The sequence below is a fragment of the Bison bison genome, unplaced genomic scaffold, assembly GCF_000754665.1.
Source record: "Bison bison bison isolate TAMUID 2011002044 unplaced genomic scaffold, Bison_UMD1.0 scf7180017864304, whole genome shotgun sequence".
Classification (NCBI taxonomy): domain Eukaryota; kingdom Metazoa; phylum Chordata; class Mammalia; order Artiodactyla; family Bovidae; genus Bison; species Bison bison.
Genome location: NW_011494876.1, coordinates 4,153,776 through 4,177,998, shown reverse-complemented (window position 1 = coordinate 4,177,998; position 24,223 = coordinate 4,153,776). Strand labels below are relative to the sequence as shown.

The 24,223-nt window shown below is 40.1% G+C and overlaps 1 protein-coding gene across 1 annotated transcript in view; it reads right to left on the bottom strand.

Annotated features, from left to right (window-relative positions):
* Positions 1–24,223, bottom strand: part of CADPS (Ca++-dependent secretion activator) — a 439,169-nt gene that overhangs the window by 84,794 nt on the left and 330,152 nt on the right. Inside the window, exons 17-19 of the mRNA XM_010851925.1 lie at positions 16,443–16,549; positions 10,456–10,612; positions 9,476–9,617 (exon numbers count right to left, since the gene is read on the bottom strand). Of these exons, the coding sequence (XP_010850227.1) occupies positions 9,476–9,617; positions 10,456–10,612; positions 16,443–16,549 (406 nt within the window). The remainder of the gene's footprint in view (positions 1–9,475; positions 9,618–10,455; positions 10,613–16,442; positions 16,550–24,223) is intronic.

Here is a 24,223-nt window from a genome sequence, read left to right as displayed (position 1 = left end):
TTCTCACTCATGCCTTAATTAATTGAACGGAGACCATTATCTGCTTTATTACAATGTCTTGATTCATATCTTTTCAAAAACATGTCACAGAGCATGCACAGAAGGAGGTAAGGGAAGCTTTCAGATATTTATTTTTAAATTTTTTACATATACTACCTAATCTGATTTTTCATATAGTCATCTTAGCATGAATATGATTTATGGTTTTTTTTTTTTATTAAGAAGTTTTTTTTCCCTCCCATATACAAATTTTGGAGGTTTTAATTTGTCTTCAAAAGAAAATCAGACACATTGACCAGTTGATTTCTTTGTGAACTTGTGAGCAAATATACGAGTTTTTAAAAAATGTTAGGCAGCTTTGGAGGAGCCAAGTAGAGCAGTCATTCTAAAGTTCTGTTCTCTACCTGGATTACTGCAGAAATAAAAACATGGAGGCCCATCTTGATGAATGCGATTCTGAGATTTCAAAACATCACTGCCAGTTTCAGATCATTTTTTATTCCTTTGATAATAACACTTCCCTTTGAAAATGTGCCAATTTATTCTTTCAAGAAAAAGCTTATCTGGCCTATAATTAGCTGTGGTCTAAGACAAGGATCAAAGGAGGGTGTAGGATCACTAAACCTTCTTTCACTTATTAAATCATGCATGTGGTTCTAATTTAATTTTCCTGAGGGAGGATTTTGGGGTGCTGGATCTTCTTCTTGCTTAGGAAAGAGGGAGAGAAGATTCATTTCCTAGGCTAGAAGAAATGACTTCTCAACCTCCACCCTTCAAACAGCTGGCTTTAAAGGGGTGACCTGGCCTCCACGACAAAAGCCCGTAAATTGCTGGCATTTGGATGAATACAGAGCAAGGCTCTGCACCGAAGCCACAGACGATATGCCCATCCCCAATTTAACGGCACTGCGTTCTCAGATTCGGAGATCTTCTTGCTACCTAGATCTCAATGCTCCAAATTGTATTATGACCTTGGGATGTACTTTACAGAACAGTTACATTACTAAGGCTTGATCCATTCAGAAATTTTTGTTTAGCCCAGAACATACTGTTACTATATTCTGCCATTTGCTGACACCAGAAATATGCTTTATGGTTTAAACATTATCTAGGAATTTTTTATTAAAAACAAAACAAAACCAAACTAGCTTCTAGATAGGTATGCTTTTCTCTCGGATTTGGATCAAGCCAGAAATGACTGGCCAGCCCAGCAAAGAGGTTTCCTGGACTATTTTTGGGTGATTAATTTCTAAATCATGTCACCTGGATTAGGAAAAAAACAACAACAAAAAAGCAAAACATGGGAAGAAGCCTTTTGCAAAGGAATTCAGGAAGTGAAACACAGTTCTCAAACATTCAGTGGGCGTAAGACAAATTGTTAGTGTGGTATATATAGCCAATGTCTTACAAACACGCTGCATGCCAGAAATAAACAATATTGTCTCTGTATGATCAGCAAAATATGTCTAATTATCCATCTCCATCTCTGTTATATAGGATGTATAGAAATAAACAATACATATCCATGCCAAGATCACTTAAATTTAAATGAGATCTAATGTGAACTGAATACACACTCAGCATCATATATAGCAGCCATCCATGACGGTGCCGAAAAAGTAGGCATTTGTGGGATGCCTAGAGGGATGTTAACTGGTAGATTTGGTACTTTGGGAAGGTTCACATTGGGTAGGTTCACATTGGGTAGATTACTGGTTAAACTCCTGTGGAAGAAACAGACAGAAAGAAAAAATACCATCACAGTGACAATGCAGATGTGGCAGAAGCACGCGACAGTTGTAAATAAACTGGCTAAGTCCACAGAAAGACAACAGTGAAGACTTAAGCAACACACTTCAGAAAGCAGCTTACGGATGGGAGCTGTGGTGTGGCTCAGTTGTTCAGAGAGAAATGATAAAAATTAATGGGAAAAAAATTAACCACAGAGAGACCGAAAAGCGTGGACACTCATGGACACCTATATACAATGATGTTACACGTGTTATTTCAACGCCTGTGTGAGGGGCTTTCAGTTTCCAGATCCACTGCTGTGAGGGTCTGGACCTGTCTCAGACAAAAAACTTTAAGCGGATGGAATTCTTGGCGTTGCTGTGGCGAGGGCTGTAGTGAAGTAGCTGGGACTGATAGAAAGGGTAAAACACTTGGATTTTTTTCACTCTTGTTTACGAGTTATTTTTGATGGAGGCACATTTCTTAAGTCAGAGTAGATACAAGATGGAGCAGGAAATTCACCCACTTGAACCCACACATGATGATAGTGGACAAAACCTGAATCCTTTCCAACCCCTACTTCTGAAGACAGTATGTGCAATGGGGCATCAGGGTTGATGGCAAAGATAAAGGAATTGTGTCAATAGGAATGATTACCTCTGTATAATTTTATAGAACACTTAAAGAAAATGGAGACCTCCCCTCCCAAACTAAGTCTAATTAATGTGGAGAAATGCTTACACTCAAAAAAGGGAAAAGAATCCCAAATTCAGCTCTTAGAGTAAATTCTTTGACCACAAGAGGATTTAAAATGTGGTCTTCTGTTATAATTACTTCTGAAAGTGAGATAGAGACTGGAGGAAAGGATGACGGGGCCTTGTAGGGGGCTGGGGATATTCTGTTTCTTGATTTGTGTGAGTGTCATTTGAATATTAATCAAGCTTTGTATTTTCTGTAAAAAGTCAAAATTTAAGTTAAAAAGTAATAAACAGTTAAAAATTGTGACCTTGTATCAGGTGTTCTTTTTCAGCAAAGATTGATCAACTGAGGTAATGAGAGAGAGATGGATGGCTTTATGAGTAAAGAAAGGAAGTAAAACAAAATGAGAACTCCAAAGCGAATCAACCACATCTCTTTGGAGGGACTGTGTCATATACTGCTCAACCAGCTGGCATCGTGCGATTCTGTAGTGGCATTTCAAGGGTGTTCCATCCAGCCAAAGTCACTGGCACAGTGGAGCCCAGCCTAACTCTGCATCTGAGAGGAGCCTTCCTGTTTAAGTGGAGTTGACAGCATTTTGGCAAAGAAGTTGAGGTTTTCTTTTTGGATCTTGCAGAAGAAGAGCAAGTTTTGCCAAAGCAGCTCTGCCCCGGGCAAGCTGTATTTGACTAACACAGCTCTTGCAAAGGCTGGAGCTGCCTCTGGGCTTGCTGAGGGGGGCAAGTCTCCTGATAGGTTTGAAATTTTGGACCCCTGAGATAATCTGGACATCTGTCTCCCTCTAGAAATGAGCTGGCCTTTCATAATGGGAATAGAGCCCTGGATGGTAGATGGAGGAACCTAGAATGCAAAATTGCCAGCCCCGCATTCTCTTCCTTAAGGGAAACAGGTGTCTCAAAGGTTTGTCCTTAACACTTGTCATTTGGGGAAAGACAATTACACTTCTCTGCTTGGGACGAAGGGGTGCTTTCGTGGGAATGATCAAGAGCTTAGCTAAAGCTATTAAGAAGAAGGAAAATGGAACTTTGACTTCCATGTTTCTCTGTTTAACTGGGGAATCTGCCTTTGAATTCAGTCCCTGGTGGTTCTCATTCTTAAACACTGCTATGCAATAAAACCGTTGGCGATTTCCACTGAGACATGTGTAAGCTTATATAAGCAAATGTGATCATTAAATGATACACACACTGAATATTGATCAAGGAATTAGAAGATCTTTTGAGATGGCAGCCTGGAAAGTTAAAATGTCAATTCTGAGCAAATTAAAAGTAGCTAGGAATGAATAACATACAAATATATGCAACAGCAACTCAATTTAAACATATTAGCAGAGGGTGGGCACACAAATTAGAAATGAGCTTTGTTTTAAACACGAAAAATTTTTAAATACTTAGATTAATCAAAACATATTGTATTGGCAAAATATGACATTTGGCCAGACTGCTGTACTGGACTCATAGAAACATTTTCGTTCTGTGACATATCCTTGTGATCTAGTTTTAAAAGGCTGAAGAAACATGCTTGACATTTCTGATTTTAGCAAAATAACATAGTGTGTTACTAATGTTATTGATAATTCATTTGGATATTAACCATCTAAGAGTCAATTTCAAGCATTATATGTGACTCATATATATGTGAAAGGGGGAATTTTCCTGTAGCACTCAGGTCTACAGGCTCCTGCAGTGGCTGATCGATGACAAATTATTACTTTAGAGGGTTGTTTAGCAACTGCATAGAAACAAGTCCAGCATACTTCTCTGTAAAAATCATAATTGGGTATCTCTGGATAGTATAAGAAGTGTAAATTGCAATCATAACAACAGATACATGTTAAAATTTGCTATTGTAACAACAGATACATATTAAAAATTAAGACTCATTCATTTTGGGGACTGCTGAATGAGTTTGGGGACCTTTTCATTTTGGGGACCTTTTTCAGGGTAGCTCCCATTCATGTCAAAGGACTCATCCCTGGAGCACTAAATTAAAATACTCTTAGTTGCTCTCTCTCACAAAAGGATGAAAATTACAAATGTGTGCACATCTCATCATTTCTATGAATGATAGAGTCATTCCTTATTTCTAGGATTAATTTTGGGGCTTTCCTGGTGGCTCAGATGGTAAAGAATCTGTCTGCAATGCAGGAGGCCTGGGTTCGATTCTTGGGTGGAGAAGATCCCCTGGAAAAGGGCATGGCAACACACTCCAGTATTCTTGCCTGGGGAATTCCATGGACCGAGGAGCCTGGTGGGTTAGAGCCCTTGGGATCGCAAAGAGTTGGACACAACTGAGTGACTAGCATACTTGTGTCCTGGGCATAGAGGGTATCGTTGGGTCTTCTCTCCAAGTCTTCTGCTTTAGATTTCTGGATGGGGTTAGATTTAAGACACAAAAAGCCTTCCTTTGTATGAACCCTTTGCTGCATGTATACATGTGGTATATCTTGTCTTCTCTGTATGCTCTGAACACTGAAACTTCTCTCCTGGTGTACCCTTAGGTCTAATCCCTACTTTGGTCCATGGGGCACTCTTTGGTATCTTTCTAGAGTTTAGAGGGGGTGTTTCTCAACTTTTTGTTTACTATCACTACTAGCCTTCCCCACAAAAGTCATTTTTTGTGTGTGCATATTGCTCAGACCCAACCAGATTTGAAACCTCCATTCAGGGGAATGTATCTCTTTTTTTCAATTTATTTTCCCCATAGTTCTCCTGTGGTACTCTTAACAGTTTTCAGCCTGTAAGGGTTTCTTAATAAATATCTGCTAATCAATACATGCTTACTGAACACCTACCCTAGGTCCTGTCTGACGGGTTAGGGAGGTACTGCTGATTAAATGTGTATATGGAATGAATATGGAAAATCAGATTTTCTAGAATGTCACTGTTAGAAAGTCTTGGATATTCAAAGTTTCTGTTTTACAAAAGAGGACACTGAGGCTCAAGAAGGTCATTGGATTTGCCCAAGGTCACTTAGCAAGTTATTAGCAGAGTTAAAGAGTTCTGCCTCTTAGTCTAATATTTGTCTATTTCATACTAGGACACCTGCATATTGCTATGGTATCTTTGGTCTGACATTTTATTAAGATATTGACATCTTTAGTAATCTGGGAAAAGACATTATTTTAATACTTTTCACATGTCTACCTCAGGCAGAGAGAGAGAGAGGGCATTTTGAGACATGAGAAACCCAGTTTTTCTAGTGTGCGTGTATCAAGAAGCAGTGTTTAGCTCTACAATTCAGAATCACCCTGACCTGAAAGGGGCAACTGTGAAGCGTGGATTCCTTGTGCTGGTAAATGAGACTGGAGATGATCTGTCAGCGAAAGAGTAGTGCAGAGGGCTTTCTGCAAGCTTTAGATTACACGCTTTCTAAGTTTTCTTCCACATAGGTCAGGATGACATGACCAGCAACAAACCAACTCTTAAAAGCTGGTAGAATGCGGTCCATCTGCTAGGACCAGCAGCTCATACTCCAGGGCCACTGGAAGGGTTCTGAACAACCTGCCCAGCTGTGGGTGGCAGCCCTGTGACGTGTCCTGATGGGAACTCCTGAGAGGGCCATGGTCTCCAGCCAGGCTTGCCCTCGAGAGCCTGACTGACTTCAGCTGTGGTGAGAAGCTATGGGATGACATTTTCCACCAAAGCCTGGAGATTCAAATCACGACCACCATCTGGTCTAATGGATATGGGGATGCAGCTCCTTTTCTCTTCTTGCAGAGATGGAAGCTCACCTTTCTAGAGAAAGGCAGCAACAAGGACCAGTCATTTCACCCTTTCTATCAAATGACTTTACTTGTATGAAAGCCAAATAATGATGCTTTATTTTCTTTTACAGGACCATATTTTGAAGGAAGAAAATCTAAAGGATAGAGAATATTTAAACTCCTTTCTTAGGAACTTTGATATATTGGTAGCATTTCCTTGTCAGAGTTCTGTTTTGCTTTCACATTTTAAATATTTTGTTAATTCTTGAACAATGTGGGGCTTTAGAGGCACTGACTCCTGTGCAGTTAAAAATTCACATATACGTTTATACTTAGCCCTTGTACCCGTGGTTCCTCTTTACCCTCAGTTCCATATCTGTGGATTCAACCAACCTCTGAGCAGAACTGTCATATTTACTACCAGAAAAAAAATCCCTGTATTAGTGGACCTGTGCCATTCAAACCCATGCTGTTCAAGAGTCAACTGTACCAGTTTTTCCTGGAGAAAGTTTTACAATGCATTTCTCAGTCATTTTAGGTATAATCAGGCGCTATAACGATGACGTTTGAAAAGTAGAAGAGCAGAACTATTTGAGTACAAGAATTGTTTGAGAGAAAGGCGGTGGTGTTTGTTTCTGCGTGTGTGCGCGCGCGCATGTGCGTGCTGCAGGATCACGTGACACAATTAGAGAGGACTGAGCACACTACCTAAGCCAGCTTCTTATTTTTGAGCACCCTGATGCAAACCATTCCAAAAAGACCATTTTTCACTTGGGGGAAAAAAAGGATCTCTGCGTCTTTATCAACCCTCTATCCAGAGATCAGATAGAAGTGCATACTTTCTTTTTACACGGTAAGAAGTAGAGCGATTTATTCCTTCTGATCACATAGGTATGCTCTCAATTTTGTATTCCCTTTTATACCCCTTATATGTGCCAGCCATTCTGCAAATCTGTTCTGTGGTATCCACATTCTGTTTACAAATCAGCTAATAAAATGTAGGTGATTTCAGACAATTTAAATTTAGCTTATGTATTAGCTGGCATTTTCCAATACCTCTACCTACTCTGAAAACCATGTACTATTTAGTATGAATTAAATAAACCAGTCATATTCATGAGCCCACCCACAGCACCGTTTAGGAGAGAAAAAAGCTACTTAAGGAAAAAACACATCCCTATAAACTATTTTTAGGTTATTAGTCACAAATGATCAACTCTTTGCTAATTTTCAGATCTTTAAATTACTGATCTGAGAGTTCATATTTTATTTATTTCTACCCCTTAAAAACACCCTGTGAGAACAGTCCCTGACCAAGACTTCCAATTGTGAAAATGATTCTGAGTCTACTTTTACTTCTGACTGATCACATGTATATTATGGTGCAGAAGGTTTCTGAAGAATTGAACAGGCTAAAAATGACTTCAGGGACGTGATCACAGAGCTTCAGGACAAACCTCACATACTGAGTACAGACGTTTTTAAAACTTAGTTTTACAGATGAGAAGACACTTACGGAGGTTCAAGCCCCTGCCTTCTGGCTAGTAACTGCAGAACAAGGCCCCTGTCTCGAAGGCCCTTTAAGAAACAGGAACATCCGGATGCCCATCATTTCCTCCCGTGTGTGCTGATGGTAGTAGCCTTCACCATTTAAACCCAAGTAAGTAAATGCTATTTCAAGACCACTGCTATTTTCAAAATGTGAGTATTACTCATTTTAACCTTTTCTTTTTTCACAACCATTCTGCACGGGACAACTGTCTTGATTCGAGTGAGCATTTAAAAAAATACACTCATTCATGCTTTATCATCAAAGGTCCCGTTTCTATTCTCATGAGTTGAAAGTCAGCAGAGCTGTATTAAGAAACTGTTGTAAACCTGAGAATTATAAGCGAAAATTTATATATATATATATATATATTTTTGGTACTTGCAAATGAAGAGCTATACTGCCTATTAACCTGCTCAGTAGGGCAAGTCAAGAGACTTCTTATGTGGCTCAGATGTGGAAAGAGGGGGTTGTGGGTTGAAAAAGCTATTTTGCATTGATTCTTTTATGAGTCAGAATCTGATTCAGTGTAATATTAGAAGGGGAGTCTTGATTCAAGAAAACCACTGAAAGACAGGGTGCAAGTCAAGGCTTCCAAGTTGAGAGAAGGCTCCTGAACATCTGTTCTGGCGTGCCTGACAGAGTGCGGTACACACCCCACTTCACTCCATGCTGGTTGCCACATCCCACAGATGTAAAGGACCAAAGGAACAAAATGGTTTTCTTACAGAAAAAAAAAGAATCTAACAGAGCAAAGCTCTTATCAGGCTTTACTGGAGCTTTTCTAAGCCTATCAGAAAATTCTCTCCCTCAAGAAGTTCTTCAATTCTCCAGAAAAGGCGTGGGGGGAGGGTCTGAGACTGACCCTCTGGCAGCCTTGAGTGACAGCCCTTCTTCCTTGCTGGGAAATGGAGGTGGCACTGAATCTGCCACCCATTTCTAATACGATCTATCTGCCAAGCAGCTATGGCAACTGTCAAAATCACAACCTATGGGATTTCCTGTTCTTGGTCCTATAGGATAGATATCCTACTAGGAAAATAAGTAGTAATTCAGAAAGTTCTAGATTAAGCACAGGCAAACAAGTTTCTGTATTACTATACTCTCCGAGTTTTGAACTACTCCTCGAAGGCTACCCAGGAGACAAGGGTGTTGGGTAGATGAGGAGGGTATGCAGAGTTTCCTAAACATATCTGGCCACAAAGTCCTTTTCTTGAGGCGCATTTCAAAAGCCTAGGCCAAGAAATGACAAACTGGCTCACAGGCCAGTTTCCTGCTTTTGTAAACAAGTTTTAGGGGAATACAGCTACACTTGTTCATTTACTTATTGTCTGTTGCTGCTTTAGCAGAGCGGAGAGCTGATACAGATCGTGTGGCTTGAGAAGCCTAAATATTTACTATCTGGTCTTTCATGAAAAATTTGCTGACTCCTTAGACTCCTACGGAACCCACTTTGGGAAACGTCAATTCCTAAGGGTAAAACCACTAGAGTAAGGTACACAGTACAAATATCACAGGCAGGTTTATATCCCATATAGCTTATCTATCTTGTGCAATAAAACAAAGATTTCATTTCATGAAACATTTCTCAGCCTCTTCCCTGCTCCCCTCCTTGGACAAGGAGGGTATGAGCATCGTAGTTGGGAGTAAGGTGTTTGCTCTCTGTCCATGTAAACAATGAACACCATAAGACACCATTAATCCATTTCTGTATGACTCTCCAGCCATTTGCACCCACACTCCTAGAGTATCAAAAGAGGTTTCCTTACTTGACTGGTTCCCATGACTCCCGCTCAAAGCCCCTGTGAATGGATTGTGCAATTGAGGACTCCATCAAATCCACATATCTAACCACAAGTGGGGCAAACAGGTCTTGCAGGTGTCTGTGAAATTTTCCATTGCACAAATTATCTAGAACAGATAAGCAAAAGCTCAGTAAGAATCCACAGTAGCTTTATCAGCATACAATGTTGACGTAGAGAGGACCGTTTTCTCTTTTAAATACACTGCTTCTTAAAAAGCCAGAAAGGAGGAGGAAGAGGACAAGGACGAGAAGGAGGATGGGAAGGAGAAGAAGCAAAGCAAACGGTACATGAATGGCATCATGCTTCAATCTGCGTGGAAGGATAACGGAATTCAAAAACCTTTTACTCATTTGTGTCACTCTCCAGGAAAGGGAAAAAAAACAAGCCCCCTTAAAGAACAACAAAAGCAAAAAGTGATACTTTTTTTTTTTTTCCTTTAGGTTTTCTTTGTGCCTGCTCCCTTTTCCCCCTTATGTTACCAGGAAGAAAGAATTCTGTATCCCTTCTTCCCTTCATCATTCTGAGGAGGATGGTCTACTTTATGGCTATGTGGTGCTCCTAAGACACTCTGAAACACTTAGGTGTTACTTAGCTTGAAATTGTTTTTCATCTAGGAAGCATCTTTTGATTAAAAATTCAAAATGTGTAGAGCTGAAGTTAATTAGCTTGTTCAAGAGCACATAAAACACACGGGCATGGGCACCCCTTTCTCACTGAGCTTGGGTTTTTCTGCCTAGTGAGGAGAGGGCTTCCCTGCAACAGGATGCTTGCTGGGAGAAAGGGAATTTTATCAGCTGTAACCTTTTTTTTTTTTTTTTTTTAAAGTAATCATAAAACTCGGAAGAGCTGTTTCCAACGTGTAGCCTGCCTGGGATAAACACATTTCAGTCATCAGTTGTCTGCACACTACTTAAGAAAGACAAACAGTCAAAGATGATACATACAATCAGTCCGGAGAAAATCATTCAGCAGCTGAAACAGTGGGAAACTGTCCCACGTGTCTGGAGGCTGCACTTCCAACGCTGCATCCATGTCCACTGCAAAGAGTGACAGGAACGTCTCGGCATGTTCCACCATCAAGTCTGACCACCACGCGAAGGCCTTTGAGATGTGGCAGAAAAACAACAGACCAAGAGGTGATGAGCTTTTTGTCTCCGACCTAAGATGTGAAGTCAAGCCCTGGCTGTTAAAGACTGATTGTGCATCCAGCAGGGTTTGGTAATTTTATTGTAAAGAGAACAGCACTTTTGGATATAGCTGGGCCTCTGTGTGGTCCAGGGCAATGTTTTTCATGATTCCAGGCCTGCTTTAGAAATCCGCAGCTGTAGAAATGACAGGCACAGAACTTCTGTTCAATTTACAATAACTCAGTACCTTTTGAGTCATGCTCTTTATCGCTCTTGTTGACTAGTTCTTGCTCTAAAGTATTAGAATTTGGGAGTTTCTTCACTGTGTTTATGGGTTTTCTGCTGGTCTAACTTGAAAATTGGTAATTATTGTTTATTATCTCTGCGCATCTGGGGCTTAATTGTCTGTGGTTTCATACAAGCTCAGCAACTCACGTTTTCCCTACATGTTAGAAATGTTACTCCTATTTCATACCAAGGCAAAGGAAACCATTGTTGTATTGTCACAAAACTTTTGAGTTGAAATCTCTTTAAGCAGGGAGCCTCTGGTTTTGCATCCTGTCTATAGGAAAGATCAGGCTTTAACCTAGGAGACACTCAGTAAGATTAGGACTTACTTTTCTGAGGGTTGGACACATATGTACATTGAAAACCAAAAATATCAGTGAAGTAACTCATTTTCATGCACATGGGTCCTTGGAAATCATTGTGCAGGGTCTCAGAGGTGACATTCACATCAGATGGGCCAGATGTGAATGCAATTCAAAGGCATGCATGCATGTTGACTAATCATTTCTGGCAGGGAGCATGCAGAATGAGTGGCAGTGTCAACAGGCCCCCCTTTTATCCCCTTTTGCTGATTTCAAAGAGAGCAGAAAAACAAAAACAATTTGCCAGCCCTTTTTATTCCCCTACCTCCCCACCCGGTGCCATAAAGTATTTACATGGGAAACACTTTCCAGAGCATTCATTGAAAAAAAGATGGGAAGGCATTTCAAAACATGAAAGATGATTATGGAAATAATTCCATAAATAAAAGAGTTTGTTCAATGGCCAAGCTCTTCTGTGATCTCTTAGTTATCTGGGGATATTCTAACAGCCACCAGGAGGCAGAACAGGGGTCCACCTCTCTTCTTTCATGAGATTTCATTTTACTTACTTCTCCTTTATCAACATGTGGCTGGTTTGCAAATTAAATGGAAAAAATCAAGTCATGGACCATTCTGCAAGGGCAGCTTGGCTGGAAATAAGACACCTGCTGTTTCCATTTTAACTTACAGTAAAACCTCAGTGATTCAGAGTAAGGGAAGAGAAGAGATGCTAGTCTGTCAGCAAAACACCTCAATTACTGGGCTTTCTAAAAAAGAACGATCATTTAGCCGCTTTTCAAAGCAGTATATACATGGGAGCCCAAGTACAATGTATTCATTGATTGGCTATCGCTAAGCGTATGGTAAACTTAAAAGTATTTTTAAAATTTCAAATAATTGTAGATAAATTGACCTATAAATTGAAGTAAAAGAGATGGGAGCTTTAATTTCATAGATCCTGGGATAAAACTTGGAAGAAAAGCCTTTAGAATTTCTAGAGAAAGTTGAGATGGTGTCAAACATTTTACTGAAGAGAAATTAAAAGAGCCACATCTGAAGTTGAGTTGTCACAAATTAGGAGGAACTGGGTCTGAATCGATGAGATTTTACTGCAGTTTTACCACCTGAGGATGAGAGCCCTGGGGTTTGGGGGTTGTTCCACTGACTACCTGGCTAAATCCAGCCAAGGGAGAAACCCTCCACTCCTCCCCCAGAGCTCTCCTAGCCATCTGCCTTCTAGGCAGAGACCTTCTAAACACTCAAACTTGCTAAAGTTCCACTGCTGCCACCCAACCCTATGTGGAGGGCTGATTCTCATCAGTCCTGATGGAGGATATCTGCAATAATCACAAAGGCATACCAAACACTGGCTGGTACTTATGCTTTAGTTATTTGTTTCACTTTACATCTTCAGGGTGAGTCCAAAAAAATAGTAACTGGGGAGACTGAAATGCCTTCCCAGACACAATTTTGCTCTAGGATGACAAGAAAAAAAAAAAAAAAACACAAAATGAAACAAAACAAAAACTAATCCTAAATGCCTAAAATAAAAATTTTCTCAGACCAACCTCATACCTGGTTCTTACCAGCTTTATTGAAAAGTTGCAAACCAGAGGCCTTAAGAAGCACCCATTTTTACTCTCTACAGAAAATTTAGTCCCTTGTTAGAATCTGATAAATTATTGAGAAATTATCTACAGTTGTTATATTAATAATCATATAGATTGGCAGCCCTATGAAGAACAATGACTACTGTGGTATGAATTATTACCATTAATATCTGGCAGAGAAACCTGGTATTCTAGTGAAGGAAGAGAGATTAAATAGGGGATTGTTGGAGAAGTGAAGTGCAAGTTTATTTTTCTATACCCACGGTAGTTCTTTCAGAACCTCATAATCAAACCTGACTCACTAAGGAGAAGAAAAAGATTCAGGCAAGAGCAGTAATCACCAAAAAAGCCATTTCTTAATTTTAATCAAATGAACAGAGTCTGTGAACCTGGACTGGGCAAGGCAAAGGTTTAAAATAAAACAACAACGACATCTATATTTACTTTAAACTTGCTCATACAGGCGAATGCTATTTTTGTACATGTCTATGGGTGTCTAAAATCTTCAGAAATCTTTTCCAAAGACAAGAAGGAGTTGTACTATGGTTTCTAGATACTTACCCAGCGTTTTTCATTATTTAAAGGCAAAGATGTATACTTTAGGGGTATGGTCAACCACACTGAACACACTCTATATTTTCTACACAAACTACATGTATATATGTACCCCTATGTGTACCACAATACATATATACATATACATACGTATACATAGAGAGAGAGATTGGGAAAGCGAAGTTAACAGCACATGAAGGTATAATTCCTGTGTGTGTGCAGGTGTGTATATGCACATAACTTAGGCTCTGAGAGCAGAATTATGTTGTAATTTAGAGATTTGGGTGACAGCTGCTACCATATACTACATGTGTGTGTGCACATGACAATATTCTTAGCTGGTGGGGGTTGTTTTCTCCTGAAATATTTAATTACTTTATATTGGAATTCAAAGTAGTTTTAAGGATTATTGACTTCTGTGGGGGAGGCGATCCCATTTGTCACTTTTATTAGTGTGGTGCCACCAAACAGCATGACTGCTAAGGTCCAGCTAAGATTCATGTTTAGGACTTACTGATTTTCTAGAGTTCACTGGGCATCTAGAGAACATGGCAGTGAGTACTGGTCAGTAGGAGAAAAATTTAATCCTTCATCCTTTTGGCAGCAAAACCTCATCCTCTCATCCTCAGTGTGCCAGGGCAAATTTTACTTCTTTGGTTGCAGCCAAGGGTCTCTTGACCACGCGTTACCCTGAAATCAGCTGGACAGTTTAAAAAAATCACCAGGGCTGAGGGAAATGCCTCTGTGCTCATAGATGGGTGATTTTTGATCAACTGAGTAATGAGGTTTTGTGATTGGGTGAAAGGACTGATTTCGGAAATCTCTACATTTATCAAAAAGCAAACTGGGCCTCTGAATTCCAAAGTATGCCAAAGTTTTCGTTTCTCACTTCTGAAGTCAGTAAATGAGAATAGAACTGAATTTATTTCTGCCCTATTTATGAGTGGCTTTTGAACACTAAGATTAAAATATTTTTGTGATGATGGTTATGAGGGTGGTTTAAGATGGTGATTAGTACTGAGTGAAGAAGGGCTTTTTGGAAAACTGGGGAAAAGAGGCTTCTTTGGAATATCAACTTCTCTTTGGTACCACTTGTGAGTCATTTGGGAAAATGTTCTCCTTTCTCAGACTGCAGTAGCCTCAGAAAATAACTTGATTAAATCAAGCATATGTGTCCATTTCCTTCTTCAATCATTCACTGAAAGAAAACCATCTGCTTTGTATCCATGTCTTCAAAAATCTGGTCTGAAATATTGGGAAAAGCCTCAACACCCAAATCAGGAAAGGACTGGCCAGACCCCTCCATGCCTCTGGGGATGATTCTGTAGATACCCAGAAAGAACATACTTACCATCACAATGAACCCCAGGTGCCCCCATCTGAAAAGAACATCACGTAGGATAGAGTAGAATAAAAACTCTAGCCCAACTTAATTTTCTGTTTGAAGGTGTCTACATTTGGAGGGTGTTTGGCGTGGCCCCTCTTCTCATTCCTGGCTGTGCATTTGCTGGGTGTTGCCGGAGTTAGTTGTACCTACCTCAAGGGGTCTTCACCCCATTCTCAGTGAGGGTTTGGGGGACATCATGATTCGTTGGCACTCTCTCTATATATAAATACTGTATATATGGTTCACATACAGACAGCTGTAGAGGAAGATTAGTATCACTCTGGCTAGCTACTGGTGACTAGGCTCGGTACTCATCTGCTGGGATGAAGGTAAGTACAGACGGACAGAGGAGCTACAACACGCTAAGGGGACAGAGTCAAGGCAGCTAGGAGGCGTGTGTTGGGATGTAACCGCAGTCATTGTTAAGTATTATCAATTGCTTCATGCACGCACAAGAGAATCACCCACATTGACCCTGCTGTGGAAGGCCACCCATTTCACAAGCAGTCCACTGGAAATTGCTGTTACATTCCTTGGGTCAGTGTTAGGAAGCAGGGGCACTGGGAAAAGTCCCATTAGAAGACATGGTACTGGAAGGGCATGCACAGACTATGACAGCAGGTGGCTGACTCACTCATTTGGGTCACATACCTCTTTCCCCTGCCACGATCAGCCAAGATTGAGTGGAACAGTAGAAAAACAGGGAGGAAATTTAAATATGCAATCAGGCATTAGTTGGGATGACTGTCTTTACGGTGTATTATTTAACTATACTGTTGATTTTCATTTACTCATGGGAATTAGCATTTTAGGTGCCTTTGACATTACTTTTATTGATGCCCTCTTTTCCCCCTTGTAGATCTGATTGGAGGGGAAGAGTGAGCATGAGTGAGGTTTTTTACATATGCGATTTTCAGAGAAATGCTTTTAAATCTCAGTTTTGAAACAAGCAGTGGTGTAACAGTTTGATCATAATGAAATCTTGGAATCTTTTCTTGGAAGGGTTGGGTTGTTTAAGTCCCTACAGGTTTGGGATTGAATTAGCCTCTAAATCCCTCAGTGTATAATTATCAAAATAATAATTTTGACAGCGGCTTGTTAAAAAAAAAAAGTAAGCTGTATTTATTTAGATGTAGGTTGGAGAATCAACAAGTTGAACAACACAGAATAATTTGTTTCTGTCACTGAGTTTAGCAACCCAGGTCATCTGAGATTAACAAATGAAGACTCTAGGGTGAGCAGACTAAGTTACGGAGATAAATTCAAAAAGACGGCTCTCAATCCACACACCAAATAAAATAAATCAAAACAACAGTGGTAGCAACAGAAACAGCCACAAAAGACCAAAAAGTATTTCATATGTTCCTGACAATAACCATATGCTGCTTGAATAATTATCTCAAAGATATACTCACCTCGTTGGCTTGTTGCTAGAAACATCTGAAAACTCAAGCTGAAATGTACATCACACAACGCACTTTTTGGCTGTTTTAAACAACCCTGTAAAGGATCCTCCTTGCAAAATTGCCACTTTCATTCGCATTACAAGGTCAGTTAAAAGAAAATGGGAGTTAAGACATCGTATTCACAAAGTTGCCAGTAGAATCAGTCGTGCAGTGTCTTCTGAGGAACGAGAGACCCTGCCCCCCGGCGCCTGCTTACCTCTGCATGGTGTTCTTCGTTCTGCTGAAGAACTTCAATGACTAGTTCAGCAAGACGTATTGTATCTTCCAGCTTTTTGGCAGGAGTGATTAACCGGCCTACATTTTCTGTAGTACAAGAATTTGTGTTAAAATTCAGTGAAAGTGGTGGGCTAATTTTGTGGCCATTAGAACTAGTGGATAAGAAATTCCAAAGATTATCCCTTTTTTTTTTTTTTAGGTTTCATGCAAATGTTAAATGCCACATAATTAGTAGTGAGCAAACCAGAAAGCCATTTTATTATTATTATCACCATCATTATTATAATACATACTAAGAAAAAGCAGTGCTCCAGCTTCCAATTTGCTTATTAAAGCTGTATGAAGACTATGACAGCCCATTACAAATTTAGCGACATTTTGTACACATGTTCTTTAAAGACAGCATAAACGGACTATTGTATATCCTTCTCTAGGCAGTGTTTGTGCTACCTGAGGTGGGATGATGTAACAGAAGCTTAGTCATGATTGCTGCTCCATCTATTTCCTGGCTTTGTCCCTAAACAATATGATAGCACTGTTTTTCATTCAAGGTCGGCATGTTTAACAGGTATTGGAATGTTCATTTTAAAAAAGCAGACTTAAAGGTCTAGCTGTTTTAAGTTGTCCAGGGAGGAGACTGAGAATTAATGGACGTTCCTGGGCCATTAGATAGAAGGCAGGATAGAATTTTTAAAAGAACACAGGGTGTAGAGTATTGGATGAAGCGGTTTGTTCACTGGTTGGTACAAGTGAAATTTTATCAGTGAGATGGCAACAATGCATTTTAGGTTCTACTGTATTGAAAGGGCTTTTATTGGACTTAAGAACAAACTGATCCCTGGTTTCCAAACTCTGGTTTTCGTTTTATCCTTTGTAGACTAAATTCATGAATGTTTGGCAATGTTATTATGTTACAAAGAACTGTATTTTTTTTTTCCTGTTGGGGTGGGACAAAGAGTAATATTTGAAACCAAGATTTCCTAAGCCAATGAAATGGCCTGAATTCAACCAGTCTAAACTCACAGGTGAACTTGTAGTTTGTGCTTAGACCCCTTCAAATCTTGAAGCCTGAGTCATCTATAGCCTATGGTGTGTAACAGCAGTGTGTATCAGCAATTAGGATCCTTTCGGAGAAGGCAATGGCACCCCACTCCAGTACTCTTGCCTGGAAAATCCCATGGACAGAGGAGCCTGGTGGGCTGCAGTCCATGGGGTCACAACTGAGCGACTTCACTTTCACTTTTCACTTTCATGCATTGGAGAAGGAAATGGCAACCCACTCTAGTGTTCTTTGCCTGGAGAATCCCAGCGATGGGGGAGCCTGGTGGGCTGCTGTCTATGGGGTCGCACAGAGTCGGACATGACTGAAGCGACTTAGCAGCAGTAGCAGCAGAAGCACAGTTCCACAAGGAGGGTATTCATGTGCACAAAAGGACTGCTGAAAATTATTTCAATCTCCTCATCTGAAGCAGATCCGCTGTGACTTCAGGGTTTCACTTGCCAGAGAAGGTAACTGAATGCTTCACAGGAAGGGCTGCTGTGCTGCTGCTAGTTGGTTGTGTGTGTTTGTCGGGCGAGTGGTAAACAAAATGGTAGGAGGTGGCTAATTTAAAAAGAAGAGAAACAAACAGCTTCTCATAATATGCTCCTAATTTTTTGTGCATTTGTTATATAGGTGATATATATGGAAGATGATAAATAATGTAGGATTTAACAAGAAAGAAAAATTCTGTGAAACACTATGCAAAAAGAGTGGTCCAGCCAATGGGAACTATGAACAATGGCTGGGGTTGGTCAGATAATCGAGGTGGTGCAAGTTTCACTCTAACAAGGCCTGATGACTGGTGTGAAAATGAGCTTTCTGGAATCAGGCCAACAGAATGCTCCATTGTCTCTGCCAGGTTCAGGTGGAAGTGTGGCTGCATAGAAGGTGGGGGTTTGAAGGTGGGAGCTGGGGGGGAATAAATCTGCAGATTAGGCAGAGAGTCTCCACCACCCAGATAAGGTAATGTGCACAGCTCAGGGGCTGACAGTTCACTGCCTGGTCCACAGCAATAATACCTGGAGAAAGACTGAGTGACGGGTTTGATACCTGTGCTTCTGGGGTGCCTGGTCTGTTTGTAATTTCACAAATGGACTATTATAATTTCATTAGTAGACTTTCAGGCATTTCTAACAAACATACTGTGTATATATGTTGAGGTAATATGTGTAGAGTGAGGTATTTGCATTTCGATAGTAAATATGCACAGGCTACTTTTTTGTTAGTTGATATTCACATTTACACATCAATTTGCAAATTCCTCATCCTATGCTTATTACCTATTCGACACATACACCCACATACACACATCACACACTTACATACATTTTCTAGTAACCAGACAAGCCTGCACGTTAATACAAATCTGCAGGAAATCCCACTTGGGGCACATCTTTGAAATCTCTTACTCACAAAATAGAGAATACTATCCTTTTGGGCGGAACACTTATCGAATCTAGGGAAATTCTAGATGTCCATGACACACGATGCAAATCATCGTAATGGAAATCATTCCCATCAATATTTTTATGTACTTTTATTTCAAAGATGTAAATGGTTTTTGTGTTGGGAGAAATCCAAGATGCATAAGCTAGGATCACCTGAAGATTTGTTTTAATATGCAGTGCTCTGAGATTGACTACCATATATATCAATAGATACACATAAAGTGTACATGTGCACACAATCTTTGAGTGTGTACACTTGTACGCAAATATGTGTATGCCTGATGTATATATACAGACAGTATGTTTAATAAAATCTTTTGCAATTTTGCTTTAACCTGCAACCATTTCATGTAAGTAGGTTACGTATGCTTGAATGTAGAATATTTGATCTTTCAATGGGCCCATATAGCCAGACTTTCATTTATTATTAATTAGCTACAATTCCATTATCTGTAGATCAAGCTACTATATTGAGACACGACTTTATTTTCCTCTTACTTGCATTGTTGACTCACTAGTTAGTACAAATGGTACTAAAGTCAACTTGTTTAAGATGTTGTCTTTAAAGAAAATATTGTGCAAAATCCTGTAGCCCCTCTTCCATCTCCTCAACAGAGATCAAGGAGAAATTTGTGCTTAGAAATGATTTTTTTTTGGGTCATGTCTGCTGTCTGCAATATCTGGAAACATACTGCAATATTCCTATCACCCAATCTTGTACTAGCTGGAGCACTGACAAAGGGGAACTAAAAATACAATATACTTAGTAAACATTTCATACAACAGAATTGAAGCTCATAACATAGAAAAAAAATCATCATGCAAAATGTTATGCAACAATGTTATTTTGTGCTGACACTGAGATTTGAAAATGTTGCATATGTCAGACAGAGCTAGACAAAAAAAATGTGGACATTTGGAAATAATGCTCTCTTTTCAAGTCTCTCAAAACCTACGGTGTCAAACTTGAGAGTCTGAGCCTCAGGTTAGTATGCTAAAGAAAATTTCCAGAGAAATGAACAGAAAAGCAAACTAAACTAGAAAGCTGTCGCATAAAGGAAACATAAAAGTGTACAGTACTTGGTTTTGGCCTAGGCATGCCTTTGAGCCTCTGATATAACATGCTGGTCTGCGTTTGGGTGGGTGGAGGAGGCCCAGGAGGTGGCGGGGGAGCTGCTCGGGTAGGTGAGGAGAGATGGTTAAAAAAAAAAAAAGTAAAGAGACAAAGTGACTATCACAAAGGTGACAAGTAAGATGACAAACTCTGAAAAGAACAACCAAACAAGCAAAAATGATCACACATGAATGGAGAGCTGCTGCTTTCCTGGCGTGACCGCAGCGTTACAGAGGTGTGACACTGCCTGACGAGGGACGAGACTCTTACCACCGTACTGAGACACTCAGAGGCGGAATGCCTTCATCCGGATGGGAACACATGGATGATGGTGGTGGTACCACGGACCGAAAGAAGATAGACTTTTTGTACAGTAAAGCACACCTAAATGTTAACAGCTGCTTCCTCCTTCCAGATGACCAGAAATAGCACTTGATGTCAACAGAACTGGGGGATATGACTTCTCATCCTCACGAGGCTACTTAATTTCCTATGGAAACTTCTCCCCTCTATGTAAGCCTGTCCAGGCTTCAGCTTCTTCCTCTACAAACTGAGAATATTAACATCTTCTTTTTGTATACCTTGAGGGGTTGCCAAGAACAGCAAAGAAAACAATGCATGGGATGGATCTCCGTAAAGCTTCAGGTGCCTACGAATCTTCACTGTTGTCTCCCACGTGGTGGGAAGGCAGGAATTAATTGCTTTGCAAAAGCAGATGAAGGGCCATTATTAGTTCAATTGAGCTGGGGAATATTCTTGCTCCCTTTGTGGAATTTCAACATGTCAAAATCTGTCATTTTGCGGGAAAAAAAAAATGTGTGGTATCTGATTGTTTCCAGCTCATTTAATTATTTTCAATTTGGAATTCTCATGGCTTTTATATTGTGGGTTGAATCATATATAAAAACTTGCCAGCTTATCAAATATGTTACTTGCTATTCCAAATGTTAGAATACGGTAATCAGCACTTGACCCATCTGTCATGTGGCTTACAATATCAGCACAGCAAACATCCTACAACAATAGCCTCTCCTTCAACACAGGCGCACAGCACTATCAGCTTCTGCCATTCTCTCTCTTTAATGAGTGTCTCATTAACCTCGGACCTGGTCCTTTCGAATGGTTTTCATTTATAAAGCAAGCTGGATGGTGAGGGGGACATACTACATTGCCAAGTCTGCTTCTTGGTTTGCTTGAATTTTTCAACTGGGAAAACGAAGTTTACTGCAGGCTTATAGGAAATGGAATTCTAGCAGCAATAATAAAAATACAAGAAATAAGGATAAATATAATATCCTGGCAAAACCATCTCTTAAAAGCAAAAGTTGATATCATCCTTTTCTTGTGGGCTCACCTCAATGTTTGAAATGAAGGACTAAAAAAATATCCTATTCACCAGGCTCCTCTTATTTAAATCTTTTGTTTGGGAAAGATTGTATGTAAACAGACTTTTTAAAAAAATCAGTATTAAATGACAGCTATATAAAGGAAGGCAATTACTAATCTCTTCTTTATAAACAGGAATTCCATATTTTATGTCTTGTTAAAATCTGCTTTTCTACCTACAGCAAGGGGCAAAGTTGGGAGCGTTTCTGGTAACACCTCTTCCGGCTCTCTGAATGCACGTGTATTACCTGAGTGTGCAATTCTTAGGGAAACTCCTCATTTATTCTTTCTCACATAACAAAACCTGTGTAAACCACTTCGTAAGTCACTTTACAAAACAATGAAATGCCCCAGGGCGGATCCATAACCGGCAAGGCAGCAGATACGTATTTCAGCTCAATGGGTCTCAATGAAAATTCGTAAAGGGATTCCCTCCTGCCAACTGTCTGTCCAGAATTCTGACAGTGAGGTTTGCCACCATAGAAAAACAAGCTCCCTATTTTTTCCCCTTCACGGAGCAAAACAAAAACATCATACCTTGGTTTCCAACTTCATTTACCCAATTACCATTGCTCATGTTTACACAATTAAATCTGCTTGGCTTCCAGAGAGGGAGTTAAATGTGACTGCAGAAAAATAAAAAAGAGAATTCCTCTGCAGGCTCAGCTAAGCAAAGGAAGAGAGGCATCCAGGAGCGAGAGATTCTCCAATAGCCCTTAAATAACCTGACCAGCTCTGACTCCAGCAAGCCAGTTAATTGCCAGTTCCAGAAACATCGTATGAGAAATGGATATGGTTGATGGAAAGAACACTTAAAACCAAGTTCCAATCTATTTATGTTTTGCTGAAGATGCCAGTGTTTGTATTACGTTATTACTGAAAATAACTATCCTGGAGCAATTCACTGGGATTTGGGGGTAGGGTTGGATAAAAGCTAGAGTGGGAAGAGAAAGCCAAACAGATAGCCACAACATGCTTCCCAGAATACACTGCCTACCTAAAACAATGGCTCCACGGAGCACACATTTCAAACAAGGTCATAATTCAATGTAACTTCTTCAGTGGGGCAGGCCATCACGTATACTTGATCCCCTGTATCTTCATCACTCCTTTTCAGAAGATTCCATTTTTAGGGCAATATGAAGTATATGTTACTAAAGACCAGTACATCAGTCACGAATTGTTTACTCTTTTTACTAAAGCCATCTTTGACTCCTCCCCATAAGGACATAGGTGGCGTGGCCTGCCCAATCCACCTGTACTGTGTCTTTGGTTTTACCTCCCACTGTACGAGATCATGTGGCTATACTCTTGCTGACAGAGTTGATGTTCAACTCACGTCTCATCATCTCCACCTCAACGGTTGCTAAAGACTCCAAACCAGCCTTTAGTTCTTTCCCTCCCTTGTAGTTCATTGTTCACACAGCATTCACAGTGATCTTCATACAGCACACATCTGAACCTATCATACTCTTGCTCAAAAGCCTTAAGAGATTCCCTACCATGCTTCCCCCAGCCCCAAGAGTTATACCTTCATAACAAAGACTCAACTCTTCTGTTGATACCGCTATTTGAGCTCTTATGGTCCTTGACTAATAGCCAATGATATGCATGTTTGTCTTTCCCTGTACCCAGTGAATTCTGTATTTCTAGGGACTAGTACAGTACCTGGTCCAGAGCAGGAAATCCTCAGTGGATCCAGCCCAATGGTGTGCTTTCATGGAAAACCAAATATTCTGCGGTTGCAATATGCATAAAAACTATACCGGCAACTTTCATCTCTTAGCCAAAGCCCCTGGTTATGGAGCAAATGCATGCAGCTGAATTGCTGAATAGCAAACATTGTTAACTTCCACTTGCAAACCAGAAAACAACTTCAGGTATTTTAATGCAATGAAAAGTGATTTAAGATAATGAAAAATCTTTGTATTCAAATTAAAATATATTATATCCACAAGAAAGAAAGAATGCTATTGATATATATATATGCACACACACACAAATATATATATAGAGACACGCATACACACATACATACATATATATTTTTTTTTTCCCTCCAATTTGGTATCTTTGTATCCAAGGTCAGGCTTGTCCTTGAGACTGAGCTGTTGTACCTAAGAAAAGTAAACAATTCTGGAGAGACACAGTAGTGGACACCTGCTATTCTTGTATGTGCAGTTGCCTTGCTTAGAATTGCCTCTCTTCCACTCTATGCGGCTTTAGTGGAAATGTCAAGCAATGAATCCTAAATAGGAGCAGCCATGTGAGCCAAGCCAGGGCAACCATAACACTCCACGTCATCATGGGTATTATGATTGGCTCAGGGACTAACAAGTGACCCAAGCCTGGCCAATAAGAGTGTTCTCTGGAACTGTATACAGTTTCATAGAGAGGAAACCTCTTTTTGCCTCACGCCTCAGCATCTGGGATAAAAACCTGGTGCTATCTGTGGCTATTTTGCCCCCAACCCCTGCTATCATGACAATCACATTAAAGAAGACTGTCAGCAGCTGGAGAGATCAAGACACACTAAAAGCCTTTATTTCTGAGTCCAATCCCTCCACACATTTCCTAGCTACACAGGCCAAAAACGTCCTTTTCTTGCTTAAGCTATTTACAGTGGTGGTGGTTGTTTTCGAACACTTGCTCTAGTAAGACTACTTATTTCATAGTACTATCAAATATTCACCCAGTCCCCAAATAAACTTTCACTTATATGGTCGCAGGTGCTCTAGGACAGACTCTGGGACATCTGGATGGATGACGAG